The following is a 26,672-nucleotide window of genomic DNA, read 5'->3' on the forward strand; positions in this document are numbered from 1 at the left end:
AGAGAGTGCACCAAGCAGCTCCCTCCCAGGAGCAGAAGCCCTCCCCGGCTTCTGCAAAGCCCTCAGCATGACGTTGGGGCTTTACAAGCGGACTCAGGGGCGGTGGGGGGTCGACTCAAGAATTTCAGCGCACAGTGGGCTCACTCACAGGTGGACCCCTGGATCCTGCAGGTAGTATCTCAGGGTTACAGGTTGGAATTCGAGAAGTCTCCCCCTCGCCGGTTCCTAAAGTCTGCTCTGCCAACGTCTCCCTCAGACAGGGCGACGGTATTGGAAGCCATTCACAAGCTGTATTCTCAGCAGGTGATAGTCAAGGTACCCCTCCTACAACAGGGAAAGGGGTATTATTCCACACTATTTGTGGTACCGAAGCCGGACGGCTCGGTAAGACCTATTCTAAATCTGAAATCTTTGAACCTGTACATACAAAAATTCAAGTTCAAGATGGAGTCACTCAGAGCAGTGATAGCGAATCTGGAAGAAGGGGACTTTATGGTGTCCCTGGACATCAAGGATGCTTACCTGCATGTCCCAATTTGCCCTTCACATCAAGGGTACCTCAGGTTCGTGGTGCAAAACTGTCATTATCAGTTTCAGACGCTGCCGTTTGGATTGTCCACGGCACCTCGGGTCTTTACCAAGGTAATGGCCGAAATGATGTTTCTTCTGCGAAGAAAAGGCGTATTAATTATCCCTTACTTGGACGATCTCCTGATAAGGGCAAGGTCCAGAGAACAGCTGGAGGACGTAGTAGCACTAACCCAAGTAGTGCTGCAACAGCACGGGTGGATTCTGAATTTTCCAAAATCTCAATTGACCCCGACGACACGTCTGCTGTTCCTGGGAATGATTCTGGACACGGTTCAGAAAAAGGTGTTTCTTCCGGAGGAGAAAGCCAGGGAGTTATCCGAACTTGTCAGGAACCTCCTAAAACCAGGAAAAGTGTCTGTGCATCAATGCACAAGAGTCCTGGGAAAAATGGTGGCTTCTTACGAAGCGATTCCATTCGGCAGATTCCACGCACAAACTTTTCAGTGGGATCTGCTGGACAAATGGTCCGGATCGCATCTGCAGATGCATCAGCGGATAACTTTGTCTCCACGGACAAGGGTGTCTCTTCTGTGGTGGTTGCAGAGTGCTCATCTGTTAGAGGGCCGCAGATTCGGCATACAGGACTGGGTCCTGGTGACCACGGATGCCAGTCTGAGAGGCTGGGGAGCGGTCACACAGGGAAGAAACTTCCAGGGAGTGTGGTCAAGCCTGGAGATGTCTCTTCACATAAATATACTGGAGCTAAGAGCGATTTACAATGCTCTAAGCCTGGCAAAACCCCTGCTTCAGGGTCAGCCGGTGTTGATCCAGTCGGACAACATCACGGCAGTCGCCCACGTAAACAGACAGGGCGGCACAAGAAGCAGGAGGGCAATGGCAGAAGCTGCAAGGATTCTTCGCTGGGTGGAAGATCATGTGATAGCACTGTCAGCAGTGTTCATTCCGGGAGTGGACAACTGGGAAGCGGACTTCCTCAGCAGACACGATCTACACCCGGGAGAGTGGGGACTTCATCCAGAAGTTTTCCACATGATTGTGAACCGTTGGGAAAAACCAAAGGTGGATATGATGGCGTCCCGCCTCAACAAAAAACTGGACAGGTATTGCGCCAGGTCAAGAGACCCTCAGGCAATAGCTGTGGACGCTCTGGTAACACCGTGGGTGTTCCAGTCAGTGTATGTGTTTCCTCCTCTGCCTCTCATACCAAAAGTACTGAGAATTATACGGCAAAGGGGAGTAAGAACGATACTCGTGGCTCCGGATTGGCCAAGAAGAACTTGGTACCCGGAACTTCAGGAGATGCTCACGGAAGATCCGTGGCCTCTACCTCTAAGACGGGACCTGCTTCAGCAGGGACCGTGTCTATTCCAAGACTTGCTGCGTTTGACGGCATGGCGGTTGAGCGCCGAATTCTAAGGGAAAAAGGCATTCCGGAAGAGGTCATCCCTACCCTGGTAAAAGCCAGGAAGGAGGTGACTGCACAACATTATCACCGCATTTGGAGAAAATATGTTGCGTGGTGTGAGGCCAGGAAGGCCCCGACGGAGGAATTTCAACTGGGTCGATTCCTACATTTCCTGCAAACAGGATTGTCTATGGGCCTCAAATTAGGGTCCATTAAGGTTCAAATTTCGGCCCTGTCGATTTTCTTCCAGAAAGAATTGGCTTCAGTTCCTGAAGTCCAGACTTTTGTAAAAGGAGTACTACATATACAGCCCCCGGTTGTGCCCCCAGTGGCTCCGTGGGATCTTAATGTAGTTTTGGATTTTCTCAAATCCCATTGGTTTGAGCCACTCAAATCGGTGGATTTGAAATATCTTACATGGAAAGTAACCATGCTACTGGCCCTGGCTTCAGCCAGGAGAGTGTCAGAATTGGCGGCTTTATCGTATGAAAGCCCATATCTGATTTTCCATTCGGACAGGGCAGAACTGCGGACGCGTCCTCAGTTTCTGCCTAAGGTGGTTTCAGCGTTTCACCTGAACCAGCCTATTGTGGTGCCTGCGGCTACTAGCGATTTGGAGGATTCCAAGTTGCTGGACGTTGTCAGGGCATTGAAAATATATATTTCAAGGACGGCTGGAGTCAGAAAATCTGACTCGCTGTTTATACTGTATGCACCCAACAAGCTGGGTGCTCCTGCTTCTAAGCAGACGATTGCTCGTTGGATTTGTAGCACAATTCAACTTGCACATTCTGTGGCAGGCCTGCCACAGCCTAAATCTATCAAGGCCCATTCCACAAGGAAGGTGGGCTCATCTTGGGCGGCTGCCCGAGGGGTCTCGGCATTACAACTCTGCCGAGCAGCTACGTGGTCGGGGGAGAACACGTTTGTAAAATTCTACAAATTTGATACCCTGGCTAAAGAGGACCTGGAGTTCTCTCATTCGGTGCTGCAGAGTCATCCGCACTCTCCCGCCCGTTTGGGAGCTTTGGTATAATCCCCATGGTCCTGACGGAGTCCCAGCATCCACTAGGACGTCAGAGAAAATAAGAATTTACTCACCGGTAATTCTATTTCTCGTAGTCCGTAGTGGATGCTGGGCGCCCATCCCAAGTGCGGATTGTCTGCAATACTTGTACATAGTTATTGTTACAAAAAAATCGGGTTGTTTATTGTTGGGAGCCATCTTTTCAGAGGCTCCTACGTTTATCATACTGTTAACTGGGTTCAGATCACAAGTTGTACGGTGTGATTGGTGTGGCTGGTATGAGTCTTACCCGGGATTCAAAATCCTTCCTTATTGTGTACGCTCGTCCGGGCACAGTATCCTAACTGAGGCTTGGAGGAGGGTCATAGGGGGAGGAGCCAGTGCACACCACCTAGTTGTCAAACTTTTAAATTTTGTGCCCTGTCTCCTGCGGAGCCGCTAATCCCCATGGTCCTGACGGAGTCCCCAGCATCCACTACGGACTACGAGAAATAGAATTACCGGTGAGTAAATTCTTATTATTTTTTAGCACTTTTTTCCCAGTAGGTGTCAAAGCAGTTTCCAATTGCGGAACAGAAACACATGATAAAAAGAAGCACAATAAACATTTCCATAGTTCAGAAAAGAAAGCTAAGCATTTGGTATTCTGAACGTAGAAATGCATTATGTTTAGGTTGACTCTTCCATATAAAAAATTCCGAAACATGGAATTTGTTTAGCAGGACTAAAGGTGAATACACACTAGGCCAGGGGTTCTCAAACTTGGTCCTCAGGACCCCACACAGTGCATGTTTTGCAGGTAACCCAGCAGGTGCACAGGTGTATTAAGTACTCACTGACACATTTTAAAAGGTCCACAGGTGGAGCTAATTATTTCACCTGTGATTCTGTGAGCAGACCTGCAAAACATGCACCGTGTGGGGTCCTGAGGACCGAGTTTGAGAACCTCTGCACTAGGCGATGTGCTCGGTGACAGACATCACCTAGTGTTTCTACTCCTGGGTCGGGCCGTCCGACGGCGAACATACACACTGTGCGATATCACTGATATTGCACAATGATGTCATGCCGCGGCCGGCCAGAGCATGCAGTTTTGGACGATGAGTCCAACTTGAGCTGCATGCACGCCCGTGACCGAGGGTCGTTAACGACCTGCGGGGCCGTACATCGCACGTCGGCGGCTTCATACACACTGGGCGATATAGTAAACTATATCGCTCAGGAGGGGGAAAATTAGCTATATACTTCACTATATTGCTAAGTGTGCACCCTTCTTGAGATAGTGACACCTTTGCTTTCTGATAGTTCAGTGTAAACAAACTTTGTTTATTCCACATATTTATTAAAAATATTGTATGAACATCGGTGTAGATCTGTCACCATGTACTCTTTTCTGCTTCCTTTATTACTACTGTTACATAATGTTGATATCTGAGTTCTTTGGCATATATATAACATATTGTCTCCTTATGAGAGTAGTTAACTCTGTCTTTTCATTTTGAAGGTTATGCCACTCGCTTTATTTTGTGATGACTCAATACTGTGTATTTTAATTTATTCTGTTGTACGAATGGATCCACTTCACATTCTGTACTTGGAAATGCATACACTAACTTTTATATGTTGTTTTCAAGTGTGTACTGTTATTGTTCATTTATTAATGAAAAAATCTATAAGATACATGTGATTTAAAAAAATGTTTTGTATCAAACTATATCTTCTGGCTGTGTGTATACGGTATATATGAAGCATAAATGCATTTTGTGTTTAGACTTGGGTGCCATTCCCAAGATATCTGATTATTGTATGCAGATATTCCAAATTATGGAAAATTCCAATATCCAAAATACTTCTGGTCCCAAGCATTTTGGATATGAGACTCGGCCTCTACAGTAAGTCTTCAATCTCTATTTGAGTATTATTTGAGAGGAGGTCTGTCAAAATGTAAGAGGCAGTGAATTCCAAGGAGAAGGTTATACTAAGTAAAAAAAGCTTGGCCCCATCTATAGTATGTCATGTCAAAGTGAGCTAGTGGGACTATAGGCAACCAGAAGCTGCTTTGAGAATTTAGGATTCCAAATATAGGGCTTTGAGTCAATCTTAAAATAATGCATCTTACAGATGGCCAGTAAAGGGAATAGAGAACTGTTCTAATGTTGCAGGGACAGGTTATGTTAATTAACAGCCTGAATGTGCATTTGTTCCCACGCCATGCACCCTGCACCCATAATTATACTTACCTCTCTGGAATCTTATTTTGGTCAGAACTACAGACCAGCAATCACTGGGAAAATGGCTGCCATTTTCCCAGTGATTTGCACATGCACAATAGAGAAGTCACCGGGAACGTGACACCTGTGACACACTGTATTCCTGGTGACTCTCCTCTCTTTTTAACTGCTTCTAGATATATGTATTTTTATGATTCAGCCTTCTCCTTGAGGACTATAATGGGTACTTTGTACCTGGAGCAAAGGATGTGCAGCAGAGTGTCACATGCATAGCAATGTTATTACAGGTCATGCCATGTAATTATTTCCTACAAATGGTATAACCGAGGCATGTGGAACCACGCATGGCAGGGAAACTGGTGCAAATGAGTGTACACCTGAAGGCACTTTCTCTGACCTGCCAGTGAGAAACTATGTGAATCAACTTAGGACTGTGCCATTTAGTCCACAGACTTCTCTTTTAAAATCCATTGATCCACAGTAACAAATACAGGTCTACAAATAGCATTGCACTATTTTGGCAAGTCCATTGCATCAATTCACCTCAATACACTGTATTTGAAAGCCTTTATGGGCGGAATTCAATTGTGGTGCGTGCCGGCAGCACTTTTCGCGATCGCGTCCATTACTGTGGTTGGGTTTAGCTGCTTTACATGGCTAAACCCGACCTTTATGGGCCAGAACGAAAAAACCCCCAATTGAATTGTCACTTAAGACGGGAGATCGAGGGCGCAAAACAATTTAGTATCGCCCTGAGTCCAGATCACAAGTGGTGGGATATATCCCTAGGGTAATTTTAGCAATGTCTTCCAGAGGGTCAAAACTACTTCAAGAGGCCAGAATGGCTTCTTATCAACAAAACTCATAGTAGTCTGCTTTGTATGAAAGTGGGCAGCCTCGCTACTACATGGAAAAGCTGAGATGGTCTGTTTGCTGCCATAATCTCACTAAGCAGGAGCTCTGACTACTTATGGGTGGGTGTGTACTGGTATTATTAACATGTTTGATTAGATTTAGCTTATACTCTTATAGTCTGATCAAGTAACTTTTGTTTATTGTAGTCCAGAGACTTACAGCCCATTTGGGAAAACAAGTTTAAGGGCCTGGTTCTGATGTACAGTAAGAGCAAGCAACTTTGCACCTTGGCAAACATTATTTCTGCAGCATGGTACACTGGTATTCCACAGGGAATAACATTGGGGTGTAGAGTTGGATCTTGATCCGAGGCACCAACAGGCTAAAGCATTGACTGTTCCCAGGATACACTGCACCGCCTACTCTACAGCCTCGCCTCCAGGCACTGGAGCTCAGTTTGTAAGTTGGTGCCTGCAGTGTAGGTCACTAACAGGTGGGGCTGCGCTAGGCAGACCTGAAAAGAGTAACATTGTAACATAGTATCTAAGGTTGAAAAAAGACCATTGTCCATCGAGTTCAACCTATTTGTGGTCTCCTATGCACGATTATTTTGTATAAAATTTTAACGGAAGTTGATGACTGCCGTTACGTTTTACCCCACTTTTCTCTGACGTCCTAGTGGATGCTGGGAACTCCGTAAGGACCATGGGGAATAGCGGCGCCGCAGGAGACTGGGCACAAAAAGTAAAAGCTTTAGACTAGCTGGTGTGCACTGGCTCCTCCCCCTATGACCCTCCTCCAAGCCTCAGTTAGATTTTTGTGCCCGAACGAGAAGGGTGCAAGCTAGGTGGCTCTCCTGAGCTGCTTAGAAGTAAAAGTTTAAATAGGTTTTTTATTTTCAGTGAGTCCTGCTGGCAACAGGCTCACTGCATCGTGGGACTAAGGGGAGAAGAAGCGAACTCACCTGACTGCAGAGTGGATTGGGCTTCTTGGCTACTGGACATTAGCTCCAGAGGGACGATCACAGGTTCAGCCTGGATGGGTCCCGGAGCCGCGCCGCCGGCCCCCTTACAGAGCCAGAAGAGCGAAGAGGTCCGGAGAAAGCGGCGGCAGAAGACGTTCCTGTCTTCAAATAAGGTAGCGCACAGCACTGCAGCTGTGCGCCATTGCTCTCAGCACACTTCACACTCCGGTCACTGAGGGTGCAGGGCGCTGGGGGGGAGCGCCCTGAGACGCAATAAAAACGATATAAAAACCTTATATGGCTAAAAAAAATGCATCACATATAGCTCCTGGGCTATATGGATGCATTTATCCCCTGCCAGTTTCCTGAAAAAAGCGGGAGAAAAGGCCGCCGTGAAGGGGGCGGAGCCTTTCTCCTCAGCACACAAGCGCCATTTTCTTTCACAGCTCTGCTGGAAGGACGGCTCCCTGACTCTCCCCTGCAGTCCTGCACTACAGAAACAGGGTAAAACAGAGAGGGGGGCACTGTTGGCAGCTAATATATAAATACAGCAGCTATAACAGGGAGTAACACTTATATAAGGTTATCCCTGTATATATATAGCGCTCTGGTGTGTGCTGGCAAACTCTCCCTCTGTCTCCCCAAAGGGCTAGTGGGGTCCTGTCCTCTATCAGAGCATTCCCTGTGTGTGTGCTGGGTGTCGGTACAATTGTGTCGACATGTATGAGGAGGAAAATGATGTGGAAGCAGAGCAATTGCCTGTGTTAGTGATGTCACCCCCTAGGGAGTCGACACCTGACTGGATGGTAGTAATTAAAGAATTACGTGACAATGTCAGCACTTTGCAAAAAACTGTTGACGACATGAGACAGCCGACAAATCAATTAGTGCCTGTTCAGGCGTCTCAGACACCGTCAGGGGCGCTAAAACGCCCGTTACCTCAGGTGGTCGACACAGACCCTGACACGGATACTGAATCCAGTGTCGACGGTGACGAGACAAACGTAATGTGCAGTAGGGCCACACGTTACATGATCACGGCAATGAAGGAGGCATTGAACATTTCTGACACTACAAGTACCACAAAAAAGGGTATTATGTGGGGTGTGAAAAAACTACCAGTGGTTTTTCCTGAGTCAGATGAATTAAATGAGGTGTGTGATAAAGCGTGGGTTTCCCCCGATAAAAAACTGCTGATTTCTAATAAATTATTGGCACTATACCCTTTCCCGCCAGAGGTTAGGGCATGTTGGGAAACACCCCCTAGGGTAGATAAGGCGCTCACACGCTTATCAAAACAAGTGGCGTTACCGTCTCCTGATACGGCCGCTCTCAAGGAACCAGCTGATAGAAGGCTGGAAAATATCTTAAAAGGTATATACACACATACCGGTGTTATACTGCGACCAGCGATCGCCTCAGCCTGGATGTGCAGCGCTGGAGTGGCTTGGTCGGATTCCCTGACTGAAAATATTGATACCCTGGATAGGGACAGTATATTATTAACTATAGAGCATTTAAAGGATGCATTACTATATATGCGAGATGCACAGAGGGATATTTGCACCCTGGCATCTAGAGTAAGTGCGATGTCCATTTCTGCCAGAAGAACGTTATGGACGCGACAGTGGTCAGGTGATGCGGATTCCAAACGACATATGGAAGTATTGCCGTATAAAGGGGAGGAGTTATTTGGGGTCGGTCTACCGGACCTGGTGGCCACAGCAACGGCTGGAAAATCCACCTTTTTACCCCAGGTCACCTCTCAGCAGAAAAAGACACCGTCTTTTCAAACCCAGTCCTTTCGTCCCTATAAGGGCAAGAGGGAAAAAGGCCGCTCGTTCCTGCCCCGGGGCAGAGGAAGGGGAAAAAGACTGCACCATGCAGCCTCTTCCCAGGAGCAGAAGCCCTCCCCCCGCTTCTGCCAAGTCCTCAGCATGACGCTGGGGCTCTGCATGCAGACTCGGGCACGGTGGGGGGCCGTCTCAAGAATTTCAGCGCGCAGTGGGCTCACTCGCAAGTGGACCCCTGGATCCTGCAGGTAGTATCACAGGGGTACAAATTGGAATCCGAGACGTCTCCCCCTCGCCGGTTCCTGAAGTCTGCTCTACCAACGTCTCCCTCCGACAGGGAGGCAGTATTGGAAGCTATTCACAAGCTGTATTCCCAGCAGGTGATAATCAAGGTACCCCTCCTACAACAGGGAAAGGGGTATTATTCCACGCTGTTTGTGGTACCGAAGCCGGACGGCTCGGTGAGACCAATTTTAAATCTAAAATCTTTGAACACTTACATAAAAAGGTTCAAATTCAAGATGGAGTCACTCAGAGCAGTGATAGCGAACCTGGAAGAAGGGGACTATATGGTATCTCTAGACATCAAGGATGCTTATCTCCATGTCCCAATCTACCCTTCTCACCAAGGGTACCTCAGGTTTGTGATACAAAACTGTCATTATCAGTTTCAGACGCTGCCGTTTGGATTGTCCACGGCACCACGGGTCTTTACCAAGGTAATGGCCGAAATGATGATTCTTCTTCGAAGAAAAGGCGTATTAATTATCCCTTACTTGGACGATCTCCTGATAAGGGCAAGGTCCAGGGAACAGTTAGAGGTCGGAGTAGCACTATCTCAGGTAGTGCTACGTCAGCACGGGTGGATTCTAAATATCCCAAAATCACAGCTGATTCCAACAACACGTCTACTGTTCCTAGGGATGATTCTGGACACCATCCAGAAAAAGTTGTTTCTCCCGGAGGAGAAGGCCAGGGAGTTATCCGAGCTAGTCAGGAACCTCCTAAAACCAGGACAAGTGTCAGTGCATCAGTGCACGAGAGTCCTGGGAAAAATGGTGGCTTCTTACGAAGCGATTCCATTCGGAAGATTCCATGCAAGAACTTTTCAGTGAGATCTGCTGGACAAATGGTCCGGATCGCATCTTCAGATGCATCAGCGGATAACCCTATCTCCAAGGACAAGGGTATCTCTCCTGTGGTGGTTACAGAAGGCTCATCTTCTAGAGGGCCGCAGATTCGGCATTCAGGATTGGATGCTGGTAACCACGGATGCCAGCCTGAGAGGCTGGGGAGCAGTCACACAGGGAAGAAATTTCCAGGGCTTGTGGTCAAGCATGGAAACGTCTCTTCACATAAATATCCTAGAGCTAAGGGCCATTTACAATGCCCTAAGTCAAGCAAGGCCTCTGCTTCAGGGTCAACCGGTATTGATCCAGTCGGACAACATCACGGCTGTCGCCCACGTAAACAGACAGGGCGGCACAAGAAGCAGGAGGGCAATGGCAGAAGCTGCAAGGATTCTCCGCTGGGCGGAAAATCATGTGACAGCACTGTCAGCAGTGTTCATTCCGGGAGTGGACAACTGGGAAGCAGACTTCCTCAGCAGACACGACCTCCACCCGGGGGAGTGGGGACTTCATCCAGAAGTCTTCCAAGTGATTGTAAACCGTTGGGAAAAACCAAAGGTGGACATGATGGCGTCCCGTCTCAACAAGAAACTGGACAGATATTGCGGCAGGTCAAGGGACCCTCAGGCAATAGCGGTGGACGCTCTGGTAACTCCGTGGGTGTTCCAGTCGGTATATGTGTTCCCTCCTCTTCCTCTCATACCAAAAGTACTGAGAATCATAAGAAGGAGAGGAGTAAGAACGATACTCGTGGCTCCGGATTGGCCAAGAAGAACTTGGTACCCGGAGCTGCAAGAGATGCTCACGGAGGACCCGTGGCCTCTACCTCTAAGGAAGGACCTGCTCCAGCAGGGACCTTGTCTGTTCCAAGACTTACCGCGGCTGCGTTTGACGGCATGGCGGTTGAACGCCGGATCCTGAAGGAAAAAGGCATTCCAGATGAAGTCATCCCTACCCTGATCAAGGCCAGGAAGGATGTAACTGCAAAACATTATCATCGCATTTTGCGAAAATATGTTGCGTGGTGTGAGGCCAGGAAGGCCCCTACGGAGGAATTTCAACTGGGTCGTTTCCTACATTTCCTGCAAGCAGGATTGTCTATGGGCCTAAAATTAGGATCCATTAAGGTTCAAATTTCGGCCCTGTCGATCTTCTTCCAGAAAGAACTGGCTTCAGTGCCTGAAGATCAGACGTTTGTCAAAGGGGTACTGCATATACAGCCTCCTTTTGTGCCTCCAGTGGCACCTTGGGATCTCAATGTAGTTTTAGGGTTCCTAAAATCACATTGGTTTGAACCACTTGCCACAGTGGATTTGAAATATCTCACATGGAAAGTGGTAATGCTGTTGGCCCTGGCTTCAGCCAGGCGCGTATCAGAATTGGCGGCTTTATCCTATAAAAGCCCTTACCTGATATTTCATTCGGATAGGGCGGAATTGAGGACTCGTCCTCAATTTCTCCCTAAGGTGGTTTCAGCGTTTCACATGAATCAACCTATTGTGGTACCTGTGGCTACTAGGGACTTGGAGGACTCCAAGTTGCTGGACGTAGTCAGGGCCCTGAAAATATATGTTTCCAGGACGGCTGGAGTCAGAAAATCTGACTCGCTGTTTATACTGTATGCACCCAACAAGCTGGGTGCTCCTGCTTCTAAGCAGACGATTGCTCGTTGGATTTGTAGTACAATTCAACTTGCACATTCTGTGGCAGGCCTGCCACAGCCAAAATCTGTAAAAGCCCATTCCACAAGGAAGGTGGGCTCATCTTGGGCGGCTGCCCGAGGGGTCTCGGCTTTACAACTTTGCCGAGCAGCTACTTGGTCAGGGGCAAACACGTTTGCTAAATTCTACAAATTTGATACCCTGGCTGAGGAGGACCTGGAGTTCTCTCATTCGGTGCTGCAGAGTCATCCGCACTCTCCCGCCCGTTTGGGAGCTTTGGTATAATCCCCATGGTCCTTACGGAGTTCCCAGCATCCACTAGGACGTCAGAGAAAATAAGAATTTACTTACCGATAATTCTATTTCTCATAGTCCGTAGTGGATGCTGGGCGCCCATCCCAAGTGCGGATTGTCTGCAATACTTGTATATAGTTATTGTTACAAACAAATCGGGTTGTTTATTGTTGGAAGCCATCTTTTCAGAGGCTCCTACGGTTATCATACTGTTAACTGGGTTCAGATCACGAGTTGTACGGTGTGATTGGTGTGGCTGGTATGAGTCTTACCCGGGATTCAAGATCCTTCCTTATTATGTACGCTCGTCCGGGCACAGTATCTTAACTGAGGCTTGGAGGAGGGTCATAGGGGGAGGAGCCAGTGCACACCAGCTAGTCTAAAGCTTTTACTTTTTGTGCCCAGTCTCCTGCGGAGCCGCTATTCCCCATGGTCCTTACGGAGTTCCCAGCATCCACTACGGACTATGAGAAATAGAATTATCGGTAAGTAAATTCTTATTTTTTATAATAACCATAGTGCGTGACTATGCCCCGTAACCCTGGATATCCTTATCCATTAGGAATTTATCTAACCCATTCTTAAAGGTGTTGACTGAGTCGGCCATTACAACTCCCTCAGGCAGGGAATTCCAAACACGTATCGTCCTTACCGTAAAAAAGCCTTTACGCCGTATTGTGCGGAATCTCCTCTCCTCTAACCTGAGCGAGTGTCCACGAGTTCTCTGTGTTGATCTAACCAAAAACCGGTCCTGCGCAAGATCTGTATATTGTCCCCTTATATATTTGTAAATGTTGATCATGTCCCCTCTTAATCTCCTCTTTTCCAGTGTAAACATGCCTAGTCTTGCAAGCCTTTCTTCGTATTCCATCGTCTCCATACCCTTAATTAGTTTGGTCGCCCGCCTTTGAACCTTTTCTAGCTCCAGGATATCCTTTTTGTAGTAAGGTGCCGAGAATTGTACACCGTATTCAAGGTGTGGCCTCACAAGTGATTTATATAACGGGAGTATAATACTGTCGTCCCTAGCATCAATTCCCCGTTTTATGCATGCTAATATCTTATTAGCCTTCTTTGCTGCAGTCCTACTTTGGGTACTACTGCTTAGTTTGCTATCTATGAGGATACCTAAGTCCTTTTCCAGTACAGAATCCCCTAATCTTACCCCATTTAGTAGGTATGTGTTATTTTTGTTCTTGTTACCACAGTGCATTACCTTACACTTGTCTGTATTGAAGCACATTCTCCATTTCGCTGCCCAAGCTTCTAATTTAACTAAGTCGTTCTGAAGCGACTCAGCATCCCCCTCCGCATTTATAACTTTACACAATTTGCCATCATCTGCAAAAATTGACACCATGCTCTCTAGACCTTCTGTTAGGTTGTTAATGAAAATATTGAACAATAGCGGTCCTAATAATGAGCCTTGCGGCACACCACTTAGCACTTCAGTCCAAGTTGAAAACGATCCATTAACCACAACGCGCTGCTCCATGTTATCTAACCAGTTTTTGACCCAAGTGCATATTGTGCTTCCTAGCCCTGATTCTTGTAGCTTGTAGATAAGTCTCATGTGTGGTACAGTGTCGAACGCTTTGGCAAAATCTAAAAAGATTACATCCACCTCTTTACCCTGATCTAGGTTTGCGCTTACTGTTTCATAAAAGCCAAGTAAGTTGGTTTGACAGGATCTGTCCTTCATAAACCTATGTTGATTCCTTTTAATGACCTTATTGACTTCAAGGAACTTCTGAATACTATCTCTTAGAATACCTTCCAATACTTTCCCCACTATAGATGTAAGACTAACTGGTCTATAATTACCTGGTTCAGCTTTACTTCCCTTTTTGAATATAGGCACTACTTCCGCTATACGCCAGTCTTTGGGAACCATACCTGATATTACTGAATCCTTAAAGATCAAAAATAGCGGTTTTGCAAGTTCAGAGGGAAGCTCCATTAGAACCTTTGGGTGAATACCATCGGAACCTGGTGACTTATTAATCTTTAAATGTTTTAATCGGTCACAGACTACTTCCTCGCTTAAATAAGTACCTATCAGTGGGATATTCTCATTTTTGAGATTATGTGTTAGTCCCTGAATTGGGTCCTCTCTAGTAAATACTGTTGAAAAAAACTCATTTAGTGTGTCCGCTATGTCATTATCATTTTTGCTTAAGACTCCCAACTTGTCTTTTAAAGGGCATATACTCTCCTTCTTTAATCTCTTGCTATTAATGTATTTAAATAATTTTTGGGGATTCGCTTTGCTTTTCTTTGCTACTAGTTTTTCAGTTTCTACTTTAGCCGCTCTTATTTCCTTTTTGCATATGTTGTTACATTCCTTATGGTGCTGAAATGACTCTGTTTCCCCGTCAGATTTGTATTTTTGAATTGCTCACCTTTTCTTGCCCATAAGTTCCTTTATCTTTTTGTTAAGCCACATTGGTTTATGATTTTTATTCCTTTTTTTGCTGCTCGTAGGAATATGAGTGTATTTTTAGCTAGCAGGAATTTTAGTACCTCCCATTTCTCTGTAGTATTTTTTCCTAAAAACAAACCTTCCCATTCAATATCCCTGAAAAATACCCTCATCTTTTCAAAATTCGCTTTGCTAAAGTTTAGAGTCCTAATTGAGCCAGTATAGGGCTGTTTATGAAAACTGATATTGAATGTGCCCATATTGTGGTCGCTGTTTCCTATGGGTTCCCCTACTATAATACCTGATACCAAATCCCCATTGTTTGTTAATACCAGGTCTAAGATTGCATTGTACCTAGTTGGTTCCTCAATTAGTTGAACTAAGTAGTTATCATTAAGTGTGTTTAAAAACATATTGCCCCTAGCAGTATCACATGAATCGTTTTTCCAGTTTATCTCTGGATAGTTAAAATCTCCCATCACTACTATGTCTCCTACTCCTGCTGCTCTTTCAATTTGCTTTAGTAACAATTCCTCATCAGATACGTTGATACCAGGCGGCCTATAGCATACACCCAATACTTACTTTTTTATTCCTTTTTCCCCGCATGCAATTTCTACCCATAATGTCTCGACAGTGTCTACAGTCCCCTCCTGAATATCTTCCCGTATATCAGGTTTTAAAAACGGCTTTGCGTAAAGACACACCCCTCCACCCTTTTTGTTTAGTCTGTCTCTCCTAAACAGTTTATAGCCCTCTAGATTGACTGTCCAATCATGAGATTCGTCCCACCAAGTTTCAGTAATGCCTATAATATCATACTGTTTGCTTGCTGCAAGTATTTCTAGTTCGCCCTTTTTACCAGTAATGCTTCTGGCGTTTACATACATACAACTAAGATAAGTATTTTCTCTTGCGTTGGGGACATCTTTCACCTTAAGTGGCAATGATGACCTGTAATCGGCATTGGTTAGTGCTTTGGTAAAATCTTTTAGTACCCATGTTAGTAACCTTACCGCCTGCTCTTACCCTCCCCCCAACCTCTCCCCCATTTTGTTTACTACCGCCATCCCCACTATTCTCACTGCATGACCCGTAGTTTCTAGCTAAACCCTCCCCCCAGGCTCCTAGTTTAAAATCTCCTCCAAACTTCTAACCATCCTTCCCCCCAGCACCGCTGCCCCCTCCTCAGTCAGGTGCAATCCGTCACGACAAAAGAGATGACGCCTGACTGAGAAGTCCGCCCAGTGTTCCAGGAACACAAACCCCTCTTTCCTGCACCAATCCCTAAACCACACATTTACCTCCCTAATCTCCCTCTGCCTCCCTGGACTAGCGTGTGGCACGGGTAATAATTCCGAGAATATTACCTTAGATGTCCTTGCCTGAAGTTTCTTTCCTTAATCCCAATAGTCTTTCTTAAGGACATCCCACCTTCCGCTAACTTTGTCATTGCTGCCAACGTGCACCAAGACCGCCGGGTCTTTCCCAGCCCCTCCCAACAATCTACCCGGTCCACGATGTGCCGTACCCGACCACCCAGGAGACAACAGACTGTACGGCGATCACGGTCCCGGTAGCAGATTGCCCTATCTGCCTTTCTGATGATAGAATCCCCTACCACCACCATCTGACTAGGTACCTCACTATCTTTTATCCCAACCGCGCCAGAGGGACCGCTCCTCTGGATGCTAGAGGGAGCAGTCTCCTCCGGCACCGTCATTTCTTCACTATCATCCTCCGATTCCTCGTCTAGTCGGGCAAATTTGTTCGGGTTTGATAGTTCGGAGATGCCGAGCCTCCCCCTCTTTTTCTTCCTTCTAACTGTGACCCAGCTGGCTACCTGATCATCCTCTTCTACCAGTGACCCCTCCCGCAACTCCTCCACCGTTCTGTCTAAACTTCGCTCGAGATTGTGAATCTCCCTCAGTCGCGTAACGGTTTGCTCTAGATCAGTTACCTGGGCTTCCAGGGCAACCGTTCGCACACACCTCATGCAGATGGAATCACACTGGGCCAGTAGCTCCAGGTGTGCATACATCTTGCACGACATGCACTGAGTGAGGTCCCCAATCACAGCCCCTCCCATATTGTTTGTAAGGTCTTACTCCCTGTTACTCTCAAAGAAAAAGCAGCAAAAAGAAAAAGTAGAAGACAAACAATCTCACTTATACAATAATTAAGCTGGCTTATACTTATCTATCTTTGTGCGGTTCTTGGTCCTTCACTTTTATGCAGCCGTAGTACTCTCTCCTGCGGCACCGATACTCCACTTAGCTGTTGCAGTTGTTCCAGCTCACTGCACCTCCTTTTCTTTCGGCTTCCAGCTCCTGCTTTTGCTGTTACCAACTCACATATACTTACAAATTCAAGCAGCACTTTAAAATACAAGCTTTTTAGAAGAGGGCCGCAGCACTTTCTATGTCTTTATGACATGCTGTGTTGCGGCTCCATCACCTCCCTCAGCGGCGCTGCATACTCCCGCGGCCGGATCCCGGGTACTTGCAGCGGAGACGCACCGGTTTTCAGACACACCACTGCTGCCGCTCTCCAGGATCGCGTGGCTGCACTAAATGGAGGAGGTAAGAGGGTCCCCAAGGTGGGACCCGCCGGTAAATCGCGAACCGGTCGCAGTCCCAGGAGATGGACCGCACCGCTGGTGTGGACACTGTTCCGCACAGGGACCCCACTATATCCACCAGGCAAGGAACACAGGTCGGATTTACTAAAATCTGTTTATAACCGGCTCCACAGTACCCGGTGGTGAAGTCCAGCAGCGGGGATAAGGCGCTGACCTGTAGCCCCTCCCCCAGCTCCGGGCGCCATCTACTGCTGGTGTTCCCGCCCTGGAGCTGTAGTTCTCTCTCCCTCATTCCCTGACTGAGATTTTGGCGCCATTACATAGCTGGGCTAATCTCTTGGACTGCTGGGCACTGTCTCCTCTGTAAAGCTGCCTGTATCTTCAGCGCTGTGCATTTACAGACACTTAAGTATTCTACATGTCATTTTAGACAGTGTTAGTTAAGAACAAGTGTACTGCTATCTGAATATTTAGTACTAGTATTCTGTGATGTACATCCAGTGTTTACTGTGCATTGTTATATCTGTATGCATACTGTGACAAGAACACTGGAATAGTGTTTGAGGGCAGGTATGTTTGTCCCAGGTTCTTGTCTTATATGTTTTAAAAACAGGAAAACTTCCATGAAAATGTTTTGTTTTGTTAGAACCTTTTCAGTTGTTGGAAAAGCTGGGTAAGGGCCCTGAGAGAGAGAGAGGGGGCAAGTTCCAGACATTGGGCCCAGTTCGGGTCTTTGGCCTCACAGTGGGCTAATCAGGGCTTTCAGCTGTGCAAGAGCCTTTTAGGGCTGCTAGCCTGATTAGTGTGTGCAGACTGCCTGAGGAGACTGGTGAATCTCTGTGAGAGAAACACGCTTCCTTGTACAAGTGAGCCATACAGTATTGACTGGAAAACTTTGTGTTTTTGTTTAGAGACAGTAAGGAACGTCTTGTGTTTAGTTAGTGCCGGACAGGCAAGGTATTTTCTTTTGATGTTTGTTTTATTTTTTGTTTAATAAAACTGGTTGTGGCCAGTTGCACCACAAACTGGACTTGTATGATTCCTCAGCTGCTGCTTGCTGCCATTTACCCCAGAAAACCGCACCTTGTTCCCTTACAGTGTTACAATACATATCTATATGTAATTTCTGCAGCGGGATACACTGGGTTCCACAGGGAATAACATCGGGGTGTAGAGTAGGATCTTGATCCGAGGCACCAACAGGCTAAAAGCTTTGGCTGTTCCCAGAATGCATAGCGCTGCCTCCTCTATAACCCCGCCTCCGTGCACAGGAGCTCAGTTTTGTAGTTGGTGCCATGCAGTGCAGGCATACAACAGGCAGGGCTGCTCCAAGTAGCCCTCAGAAGAGCTTTTTCTAAGTGAAAATTGAAGACTTCAAGGGCTGCAGCAGAGACACTGTGGGTGTTAGATGTCAGTCAGACATCTCCTGCTGCAGCTCCATCACCTCCCCCAGCGGCGCTGTATACTCCCGCGCCCTGGTTGCGGGAGTATACAGCGGAGGCTCCGGTTTCAGCATACAGGGGCACACACCACCGCAGTCTCCAGGATCGCGTGGCTGCACTCAGGGAGGAGGTAAGAGGGTCCACAAGACAGGACCTGCTGGAAATCGCGCACGCTGGCATGGACACTGTGGCAGTACAGGGACCCCACTAGACCACCATGGCAAGGGCACAGGTCGGTTTTGGCAAAAAAACATTTGTTATATGACCCACAGTATCCGGTGATGAAGCCCAGCAAGGTGATAAGGCTTTGACCTGTAGCCCCTCCCCCAGCCCCAGGGCGCCATTTAGAGTAAATGTTCCCACCCTGGAGCTGCATCTCTCTCCCTCACTCCCTGTCAGCGTTTGGGTGCCATTTTCACATGCTGAGCTGATACTGGGACTGCTTGAGCAAATCCTCCTCTGTAAAGCCGCCTGCATGTCAGCGTCTGTTGACAGTGTTAATTAAGAAACAGTGCATTTAGTCAGGGTTATGTAGAACAAGTACCCTGTGATATACATTCAGTATTTACTGTGCATTGATATATCTATTGATTGTATAGCTGTACTTAGTATTACTTTGTATTGCTAGTCCGGTGCAGTTTTATTGCATGTCATAATTTCTGCATTGTACATGTGGCTGTGTGTGTGTGCATATATGTCACAACTGAGGGCCTGAGCTGACGGGAGGCAGCCTCAGTTGTAGGGGCTGAGATGTACCGGAACCTGGGAGGTTGTATCAGACCCCTGGACATGTAAGTAACATGAATAATAACTGCCCGAAGGCGTGACCACGACAACTTGGATAAAAGTCAATGATGTTTATTATGACAACTCCGCAACACAGCAGCAGTAAAAGAAAACTTAAAAGTCAGCAAATAATAAATACAGTTCCTGGGTACTACAGGATGGCAGGAGCCACAGGGCACTGGTAGTGTGAGATAGTTCTTATGATCTTCTAGATGGAAAGTCCTTACCAGGCCCGACTGTAGCAATGGAGATAACCCAGGATTGTGCCAGCTGGTGTTCCAGGAAAAGCTGGGTTGCTGAAGGTAAAACAGCTGCTGTGGATACTGGCTGGAACCAGACTGTTGTTAGCACGGAGTGGATACTGGCTGGAACCAGTTAAATAATAAATGAACTTGGGAGCGATGAAATATGAACTGAAATGTATAACTTGAGAGCGGAGAAATAATAATACCGGTGGAGAGTGGTAAAGTGTAGAAAGGACACCGGCCCTTTAAGGGAAGCTGTACTCTGCTGGAAGCTGAGCTGGAAGCAGGTAATGTTGTAGCTGGAAACAGATGAATCCACAATGGATTGGAGAGTCAGGCTACACCGCAGGTGGAATGCTGGTGCGGGTCTCTATGGTGGAAGTCTTGAGACAGGAGCTGGAACCTGGAAGACAATCACAGGAGAGAGACAAACAGGAACTAGGTTTGACAACCAAAGCACTGACGCCTTCCTTGCTCAGGCACAGTGTATTTATACCTGCAGCAAGGAAGGGATTGGCTAGGCAATTATGCAGATTAACAATACTGACAACAGATTGGAGGAAATGATCAGCTGACAGAATCCAAGATGGCTGCGCCCATGCAGACACTTGGAGGGAAGTTTGGTTTGTAATCCATGTGGTAATGAAAACAGTAATGGCGGCGCCGGTCACTGGAGACAGGAGACGCCAGGCTGACAAGTGCACATCCAACCACGCGGACACAGCGGAGGCCGCGGCTGACGTAATCGCCACTCTGACACTCTGCATGCAGAAGCTCAGGGACGGCGGCGGAGGCCGCGGGGGACGCCATGCCAGATGTAATAAGGCGTTACTGTGACAGCGTCTCAGAGAGACAGGAGAGGATGCAGGAATGTGAACATTAGGATAACAGATGGGATCCGGTCCTGGAGCGCTGAGCCAGCCTTAGGAGGCATCTGATGGGTAAGAAATGGCGTCCAGATACCCGGATCGTGACAATATATAGCTGCTGCGTGATTCAATTCCGTGTATCTCACTCAGATTGCTATCTCTATATTCTGTACCCTGAGGGGGCTAAGTGCGTCAGGGCTATTATTTAATATAGGCGTTTCACAGGATATACCGGTACTTGTTGAGTATTTTTCTCTGTGTTTTCAGTCACCATATACCTCTTGAATTCTCTGTTTGTGCTAGGGGGGTACTTGACATGGTATTAGACTGCTGATATTGTACTGTGTTGCCTGTGATTTGAACTTACAGATATGTCAGCTACAAGGGGCGACGGAGCTGTGGCTGATCCCACATTGTGTGGTGGTGATGCTGCGGATACGTTAGAGGAAAACATAGCAGCAGAGGGTTTAGGTTCTGGGGGTTCCCTACCCCCCAGTGGGACCGTAGCAACGGTGGTTCATAATGACCCACCTTGGGCTACTTTCTCCACGTTATTAAGTACGCTGGTAACTAGACTTATGCCTCCTATGGGACCTCACGTGCCGGTACAACCGCATATTGTCCCGGTGGTTATTCCCCCATGGGCAGATCACCTGTCCAACTCAGTTACAGCAATTGAACCACTCACTGACAAAACAAAAATCTAACTCTTGCCCACCTAAGACCAAGAGGTCCTCTAAGCGGGCCATTACTCACAATCCACCCACGTCCCAGACACCTCGTCTGAGGATGGTGTGTATACTGATCCCACAGATACTGATCCAGATACTTCTGATGGGAAATCTGTCTCACAGGAAGATGTTCCTGAATTACTGGAGGCTATCAGACTAATTCTTCAAATTACTTATGACCCAGTGCCTGATGCTACCTCTAAGAAACCGAACAGATTTAAATGTCAGAAGGTTGTTAAACCAGCTTTGCATCACTCTGATCATTTAGTTGACATACGTCAGGAATTCTGGGAAAGAAATTCACACTTCACAAGAAAATGCTGGCTCGCTATCCCCTCGCTGCGGAGCTAAGTAAAAATTGGGAAACACCCCCGCCTGTGGGTTCGCAAGTGGCGCGGCTGGTGGTTTCCTCAGCTCTACCTGTAACTACCGTCACTTCTTTGAAAGAACCGATGGATAAGCGTGTGGAGGGTTGCTTAAAGGAAATTTACACCATTGCAGGAGCTGTGCATTGGCCCACTATAGCAGCGACATGGGCTGCAGAGGCTATTGAAGCGTGGACTCAGGAGGTGGAAGCGGAGCTGCCTTCCAACTTTTCTGATAATGCTAGACAATGTCTCTCGTATATTGTTACAGCCTCTCATTACATTAAGGAGGCGGCTTCTGACACCGGTATTCTGGTGGCCAAGGCTTCTACTACATCCATTTTGGCTCGCCGTATTCTATGGTTACGGTCCTGGTCTGTGGATCTGGATTCTAAGAAAACTCTGGAGGTGCTCCCTTTTAAGGGAGACATTCTTTTTGGAGAGGACCTCCAACAAAATAGTGGTGGACTTAGCTTCTGCTAAAACAGCGTGTCTACCTAGTACTGCTCCTTCGGTGCCGAAGGTTAAGAGTATTTCCTTTCGCTCCTTTCGTCCTTCAGGTAAAGCAAAATGTCAGGCATACCCGAAACGGGCTCGCACTTCCAAATCCACTAAGCCCAAACCTAAACGTGGCTGCACGTCAGCCAACTTACAAAACTGACATGCCTGCTGCATGACGGGGCGGGCCTCCCTCTGGGGGATCCCACGGTGGGAAGCCGACTTCTGGGGTTTACCGAGGAATGGTTGAAGACCATTTCCGACGCCTGGGTTCGGGAAGTCGTCACTCGAGGTTACGCCATATCCTTCAAGAATCATCCCCCTCATCGATTTTACCTGACAGACGTCCCTTCGGATCAGGTGAAGGCAAAAACTCTTCATTCGGTGGTACAGTTGCCTTTGGCTCAGAGAGGCAAGCGGTACTATTCACCGCTGTTCCTATTCCCGAAACCGAATGGGTCCTCTTGGCCCATTCTCAACCTCAAGTCCTTGAACAAATCTGTGATAGTCTCCAAGTTTCGTATGGAAACTCTTCGCTCTATTGTTCTGGCCTTGGAGCCAGGGGACTATATGGTCTCCCAGGACATAAGAGATGCTTACCTGCATATTCCTATTGCAATGTCGCATCAGCAGTACCTGAGGTTTGCTGTGGGCAACCTCCATTATCAATTTCGGGCTTTACCTTTTTGGTTTGCCCACGGCTCCGCGAGTCTTCACGAAGGTCATGGCGGTAATGATGGCTGTACTCCGCCGTCAAGGGGTCAGGATCCTCCCGTATCTGGACGACTTGCTGATCCTGGCAAATTCCCCAGAAATTCTCCTTCGTCATCTGGATTTGACGCTCCAGTTTCTGCAAGCCCACGGGTGGCTCATCAACTGGAAGAAATCTTCCCTGGTCCCTGCTCAGAGCATGGTATACCTGAGAGCGTTATTGGACACTCACAACCAACGGTTGTTCTTGTCTCTGGAGAAAGTCCTGAAGCTTCAGGACAGGATTCAATGCTTCCTATCTCGTCCGCAAGTGTCGATACACTCTGCAATGCAAGTGCTAGGTCTCATGGTGTCGGCTTTCGACATGGGGGAGTACGCTCAATTCCATTCCCGTCCTCTGCAGAAACTGATTCTTGCCAAGTGTGACGGCCTGCCTCACCGGATCAGGTCTCACATGATCTCCTTATCTCCGGAGGTCCGTCTGTCACTGAGTTGGTGGCTGCGGGACCAACGTTTGAGCAGGGGTCGTCCCTTCTGGATCTCCAACTGGGTCCTTCTGACAACGGATGCCAGTCTGAAAGGTTGGGTCGTGGTGTTGGAGCAACACTCCCTTCAGGGTCGGTGGACCAGGGAGGAGTCTCTCCTCCCGATAAACATTCTGGAACTGCGTGCAGTGTTCAATGCACTGAACTTGGCCCAGCATTTAGTACAGAACAGACCTGTTCAAGTACAGTCGGACAATGCCACTACAGTGGCGTACATAAATCATTAAGGCGGCACTCGAAGCTTCATGGCAATGAGGGAAGTATCAAGGATTCTTCAGTGGGCAGAACGCCATCTACTGGCCATATCGACAGTGTTCATTCCGGGGGTCCTAAACTGGGAAGCGGACTTCCTCAGTCATCAGCACGTACACGCCGGAGAGTGGAGCCTCCATCCAGAAGTATTTCAACTCCTAATGGACAAGTGGGGCCTCCCAGATGTGGACCTGATGGCGTCTCGACACAATCGTAAGGTTCCGGTCTTCGGAGCAAGAACAAGGGATCCTCAAGCAGCGTTCGTGGACGCACTGGCAATTCCATGGAACTTTCGGCTGCCCTATGTGTTCCCTCCGGTGTCACTTCTGCCCAGGGTAATAAGGAAGTTCAAGCAAGAAGGAGGACTCCTGTTTCTGATTGCCCCAACGTGGCCCAGACGGCATTGGTTCTCAGACCTTCAGGGTCTCTCGATAGAGCGTCCCCTTCTACTTCCGCAGCGCCCAGATCTCGTCGTTCAGGGCCCTTCTGTATATCAGGATTTGGCTTGGTTGGCTTTGACAGTGTGGCTCTTGAAGCTTCGGTCCTGAGGGCCAAAGGTTTTTCAAACTATGTTGAAGGCCCGGAAACCGGCTTCTGCCCGGATTTATCATAGGGTCTGGAATTTGTACTTTGCTTGGTGCGCATCTAACAATTATGACACTTACAAGTTTAGTACTGCCAAACTTTTGGCCTTTCTGCAACAGGGCCTAGACTTGGGCCTTCGTCTGGTCTCCATTAAGTTTCATATTTCTGCCTTGTCGGTTTGGTTTCAGAGAAAAATTGCGACTCTACCTGATGTTCATATATTCACTCAGGGTGTGTTACTGATTCAACCTCCTTACGTCCCACCTGTGGCTCCTTGGGATTTGTCGGTGGTTCTGGAGGCATTACAAGGGTCTCCATTTGAGCCTCTTGAATCAGCAGACCCTAGGTGCCTTTCTCTTAAGGTATTGTTTCTACTGGCTATTGCCTCTGCTAGATGGGTGTCAGAGTTGGGTGCCTTGTCTTGTAGCTCCCCCTATCTGATTTTTCACTGTGACTGGGCGGTTCTTAGGACACGTCCCGGGTACCTACGTAAGGTGGTGTCTTCTTTCCAACTTAGTCGGGAGATTGTGGTTCCGGCCTTTGTCTCTCCTGAATTGTCTTCCAGAGAGCGGTCTTTGGATGTGGTACGGGCTCTCCGTATCTATGTTTAGAGGACAGCTCCCATTAGGAAGTCTGATTCTCTCTTTGTACTGTTTGGCTTTCACAAACGTGGCTGGCTTGCTCACAAGCAGACCCTGGCCAGATGGATTAGAATGGTGATTGCGCATGCATATGTACAGGCTGGTCGTCCAGTTCCTGCTTCTATCAAGGCCCATTCTACTCGGGCTGTTGGACCTTCTTGGGCGGCCCACCGTGGTGCGACCCTTGATCAATTGTGCAAGGCGGCTACGTGGTCCTGAGTGAACACGTTCATAAGGTTCTGTGCCTTCGATACATCTGCCTCCCAGGATGCTTCCTTTGGATGCCGGGTTCTTGTGCCCGCTACAGTGCGTCCCCTCTCTTGAGGAACTGCTTTAGGACATCCCTGATGTTATTCCCTGTGGAACCCAGTGTATCCCGCTGCAGAAAACGAGATTTATGGTAAGAACTTACCGTTGTTAAATCTCTTTCTGCGAGGTACACTGGGTTCCACAGGGCGCCCACCCTGACGCACTTAGCTTCTTTGGGTTTGTATGGCATTAGCCGCTGATACCTTCTCCTGTCATGAGAATGTGGTGTTCGTGGCTACTAACGGTTGTCTTCTCTTTTACCTGCTACTGCATTGGACTGGTTAACAAAACTGAGCTCCTGTGCACGGAGGTGGGGTTATAGAGGAGGCGGCGCTATACATTCTGGGAACAGTCAAAGCTTTAGCCTGTTGGTGCCTCGGATCAAGATCCAACTTTACACCCCAATGTTTTTGCCTGTGGAATCCAGTGTACCTCGCAGAAAGAGATTTAACAATGGTAAGTCTACCATAAATCGCCTTGTTGCACTGCAGATTAGGCAGACTTGAAATCTGCAGAGAGATTTATATTTGGGAGGGTAGTGTCCAAAGTACAGTAACTCATCTAAATTGCAGTGTAAAAACAGCCTCACAGCATATATTTGGTAGATGGAGAACCAGCCAGTATTCACCTCAGCTGTCAGGATCCTGGTGGGCAGGAGACCAATGGCGGGATCCCAACAGCCATAATACCAGCTGCGAGCGCAGCGTGTCCACACGCCACGCTTTGGGCCCAATGGCGACCTTTGGTCACCACAGGGTATAACCCCCTTGGATGGTGGCGTGGACCACCACCTGAGTGGGGACTCGTAACCTGACCCCGGCAGCCGGCAACATGAATGCCTCCCCTATTAATGTATTTTCACCCCTTGCATTGCAACATGGTATGTCCAGGTGAGCAATTATTTTCTTTTTTTTTTTTTCTCTTTTTTTGTTGGTCTACTCCCAATTTGGAATCCGTTTTATGTACCGCAAAGGGAGTAACTGACTATATCTGGAATGCACGCTTAAACTCTCCATGAATTGATGTCTAAAATGTAAATGTTTCAATTTAAGGTTTCATATTTTTAATCAACAGTCACCTTTTGTATTTCAGAGTACCTTGTCTTGACCTTGGAAAGCTTGGCGATTCTGATGATGAGGTAAATATACTGTAACATATATGTACAACATATTTTCCATAAAAAGTATTTTTCTCTTACATCCTAGAGGATACTGGAGTCCATTAAGTACCATGTGGGTATAGACAGGTCCACTAGGGGCCATGGGCACTTTAAGAATTTGATAGTGTGGGCTGGCTCCTCCCTCTATGGCCCTCCTACCAGACTCAGTTTAGAAAATGTGCCCAGAGGAGCCGGTCACGCTGAAGGAAGCTCCTGAAGAGTTTTCTGCATTTATTTTATATGTTTGTTATCTTTAGGCAGGACTGGATGGCACCAGCCTGCCTGCTTCGGGGGACTTGGCGGGGGAGGGGGTGAGTGAGTGGGTGGGTGGGAATGGTCCAACCTCTTGAAGGGTTAATGGTCCCGTTCCCTGCTGACAGGAAACTGAGCTCCTGAGGGAACGGCAAGCGCACATTCCCGCAGCACGCCATCACACCTAACATAGCCAGAAGAGTGGTGTGTACTGAGACGGTGTCCCGGTTAGCGGGGCGTCGGCCATTATGGTGGCACAAGGGTACGGAGACGCACGGCTTCTAAACGGGGCAGAATGCGTCTCCAGACACAGTACCCAAACTGGCAAACACATTTTAAGCACAAAAATTACCTCAGCCAGTATAAA

The 26,672-nt window shown here is 47.7% G+C and overlaps 1 protein-coding gene across 3 annotated transcripts in view; it reads left to right on the plus strand.

Moving 5' to 3' along the window:
- The window catches only part of CAPS2 (calcyphosine 2), a 274,614-nt gene that overhangs the window by 33,824 nt on the left and 214,118 nt on the right, over positions 1 to 26,672 (plus strand). For all 3 annotated transcript variants that reach the window (XM_063927438.1, XM_063927440.1, XM_063927439.1), the window contains exon 4: positions 25,987 to 26,032. In XM_063927438.1, coding sequence (XP_063783508.1) covers positions 25,987 to 26,032 — 46 coding nt within the window. The remainder of the gene's footprint in view (positions 1 to 25,986; positions 26,033 to 26,672) is intronic.

This window comes from Pseudophryne corroboree, chromosome 6, assembly GCF_028390025.1.
Source record: "Pseudophryne corroboree isolate aPseCor3 chromosome 6, aPseCor3.hap2, whole genome shotgun sequence".
Taxonomy (NCBI): domain Eukaryota; kingdom Metazoa; phylum Chordata; class Amphibia; order Anura; family Myobatrachidae; genus Pseudophryne; species Pseudophryne corroboree.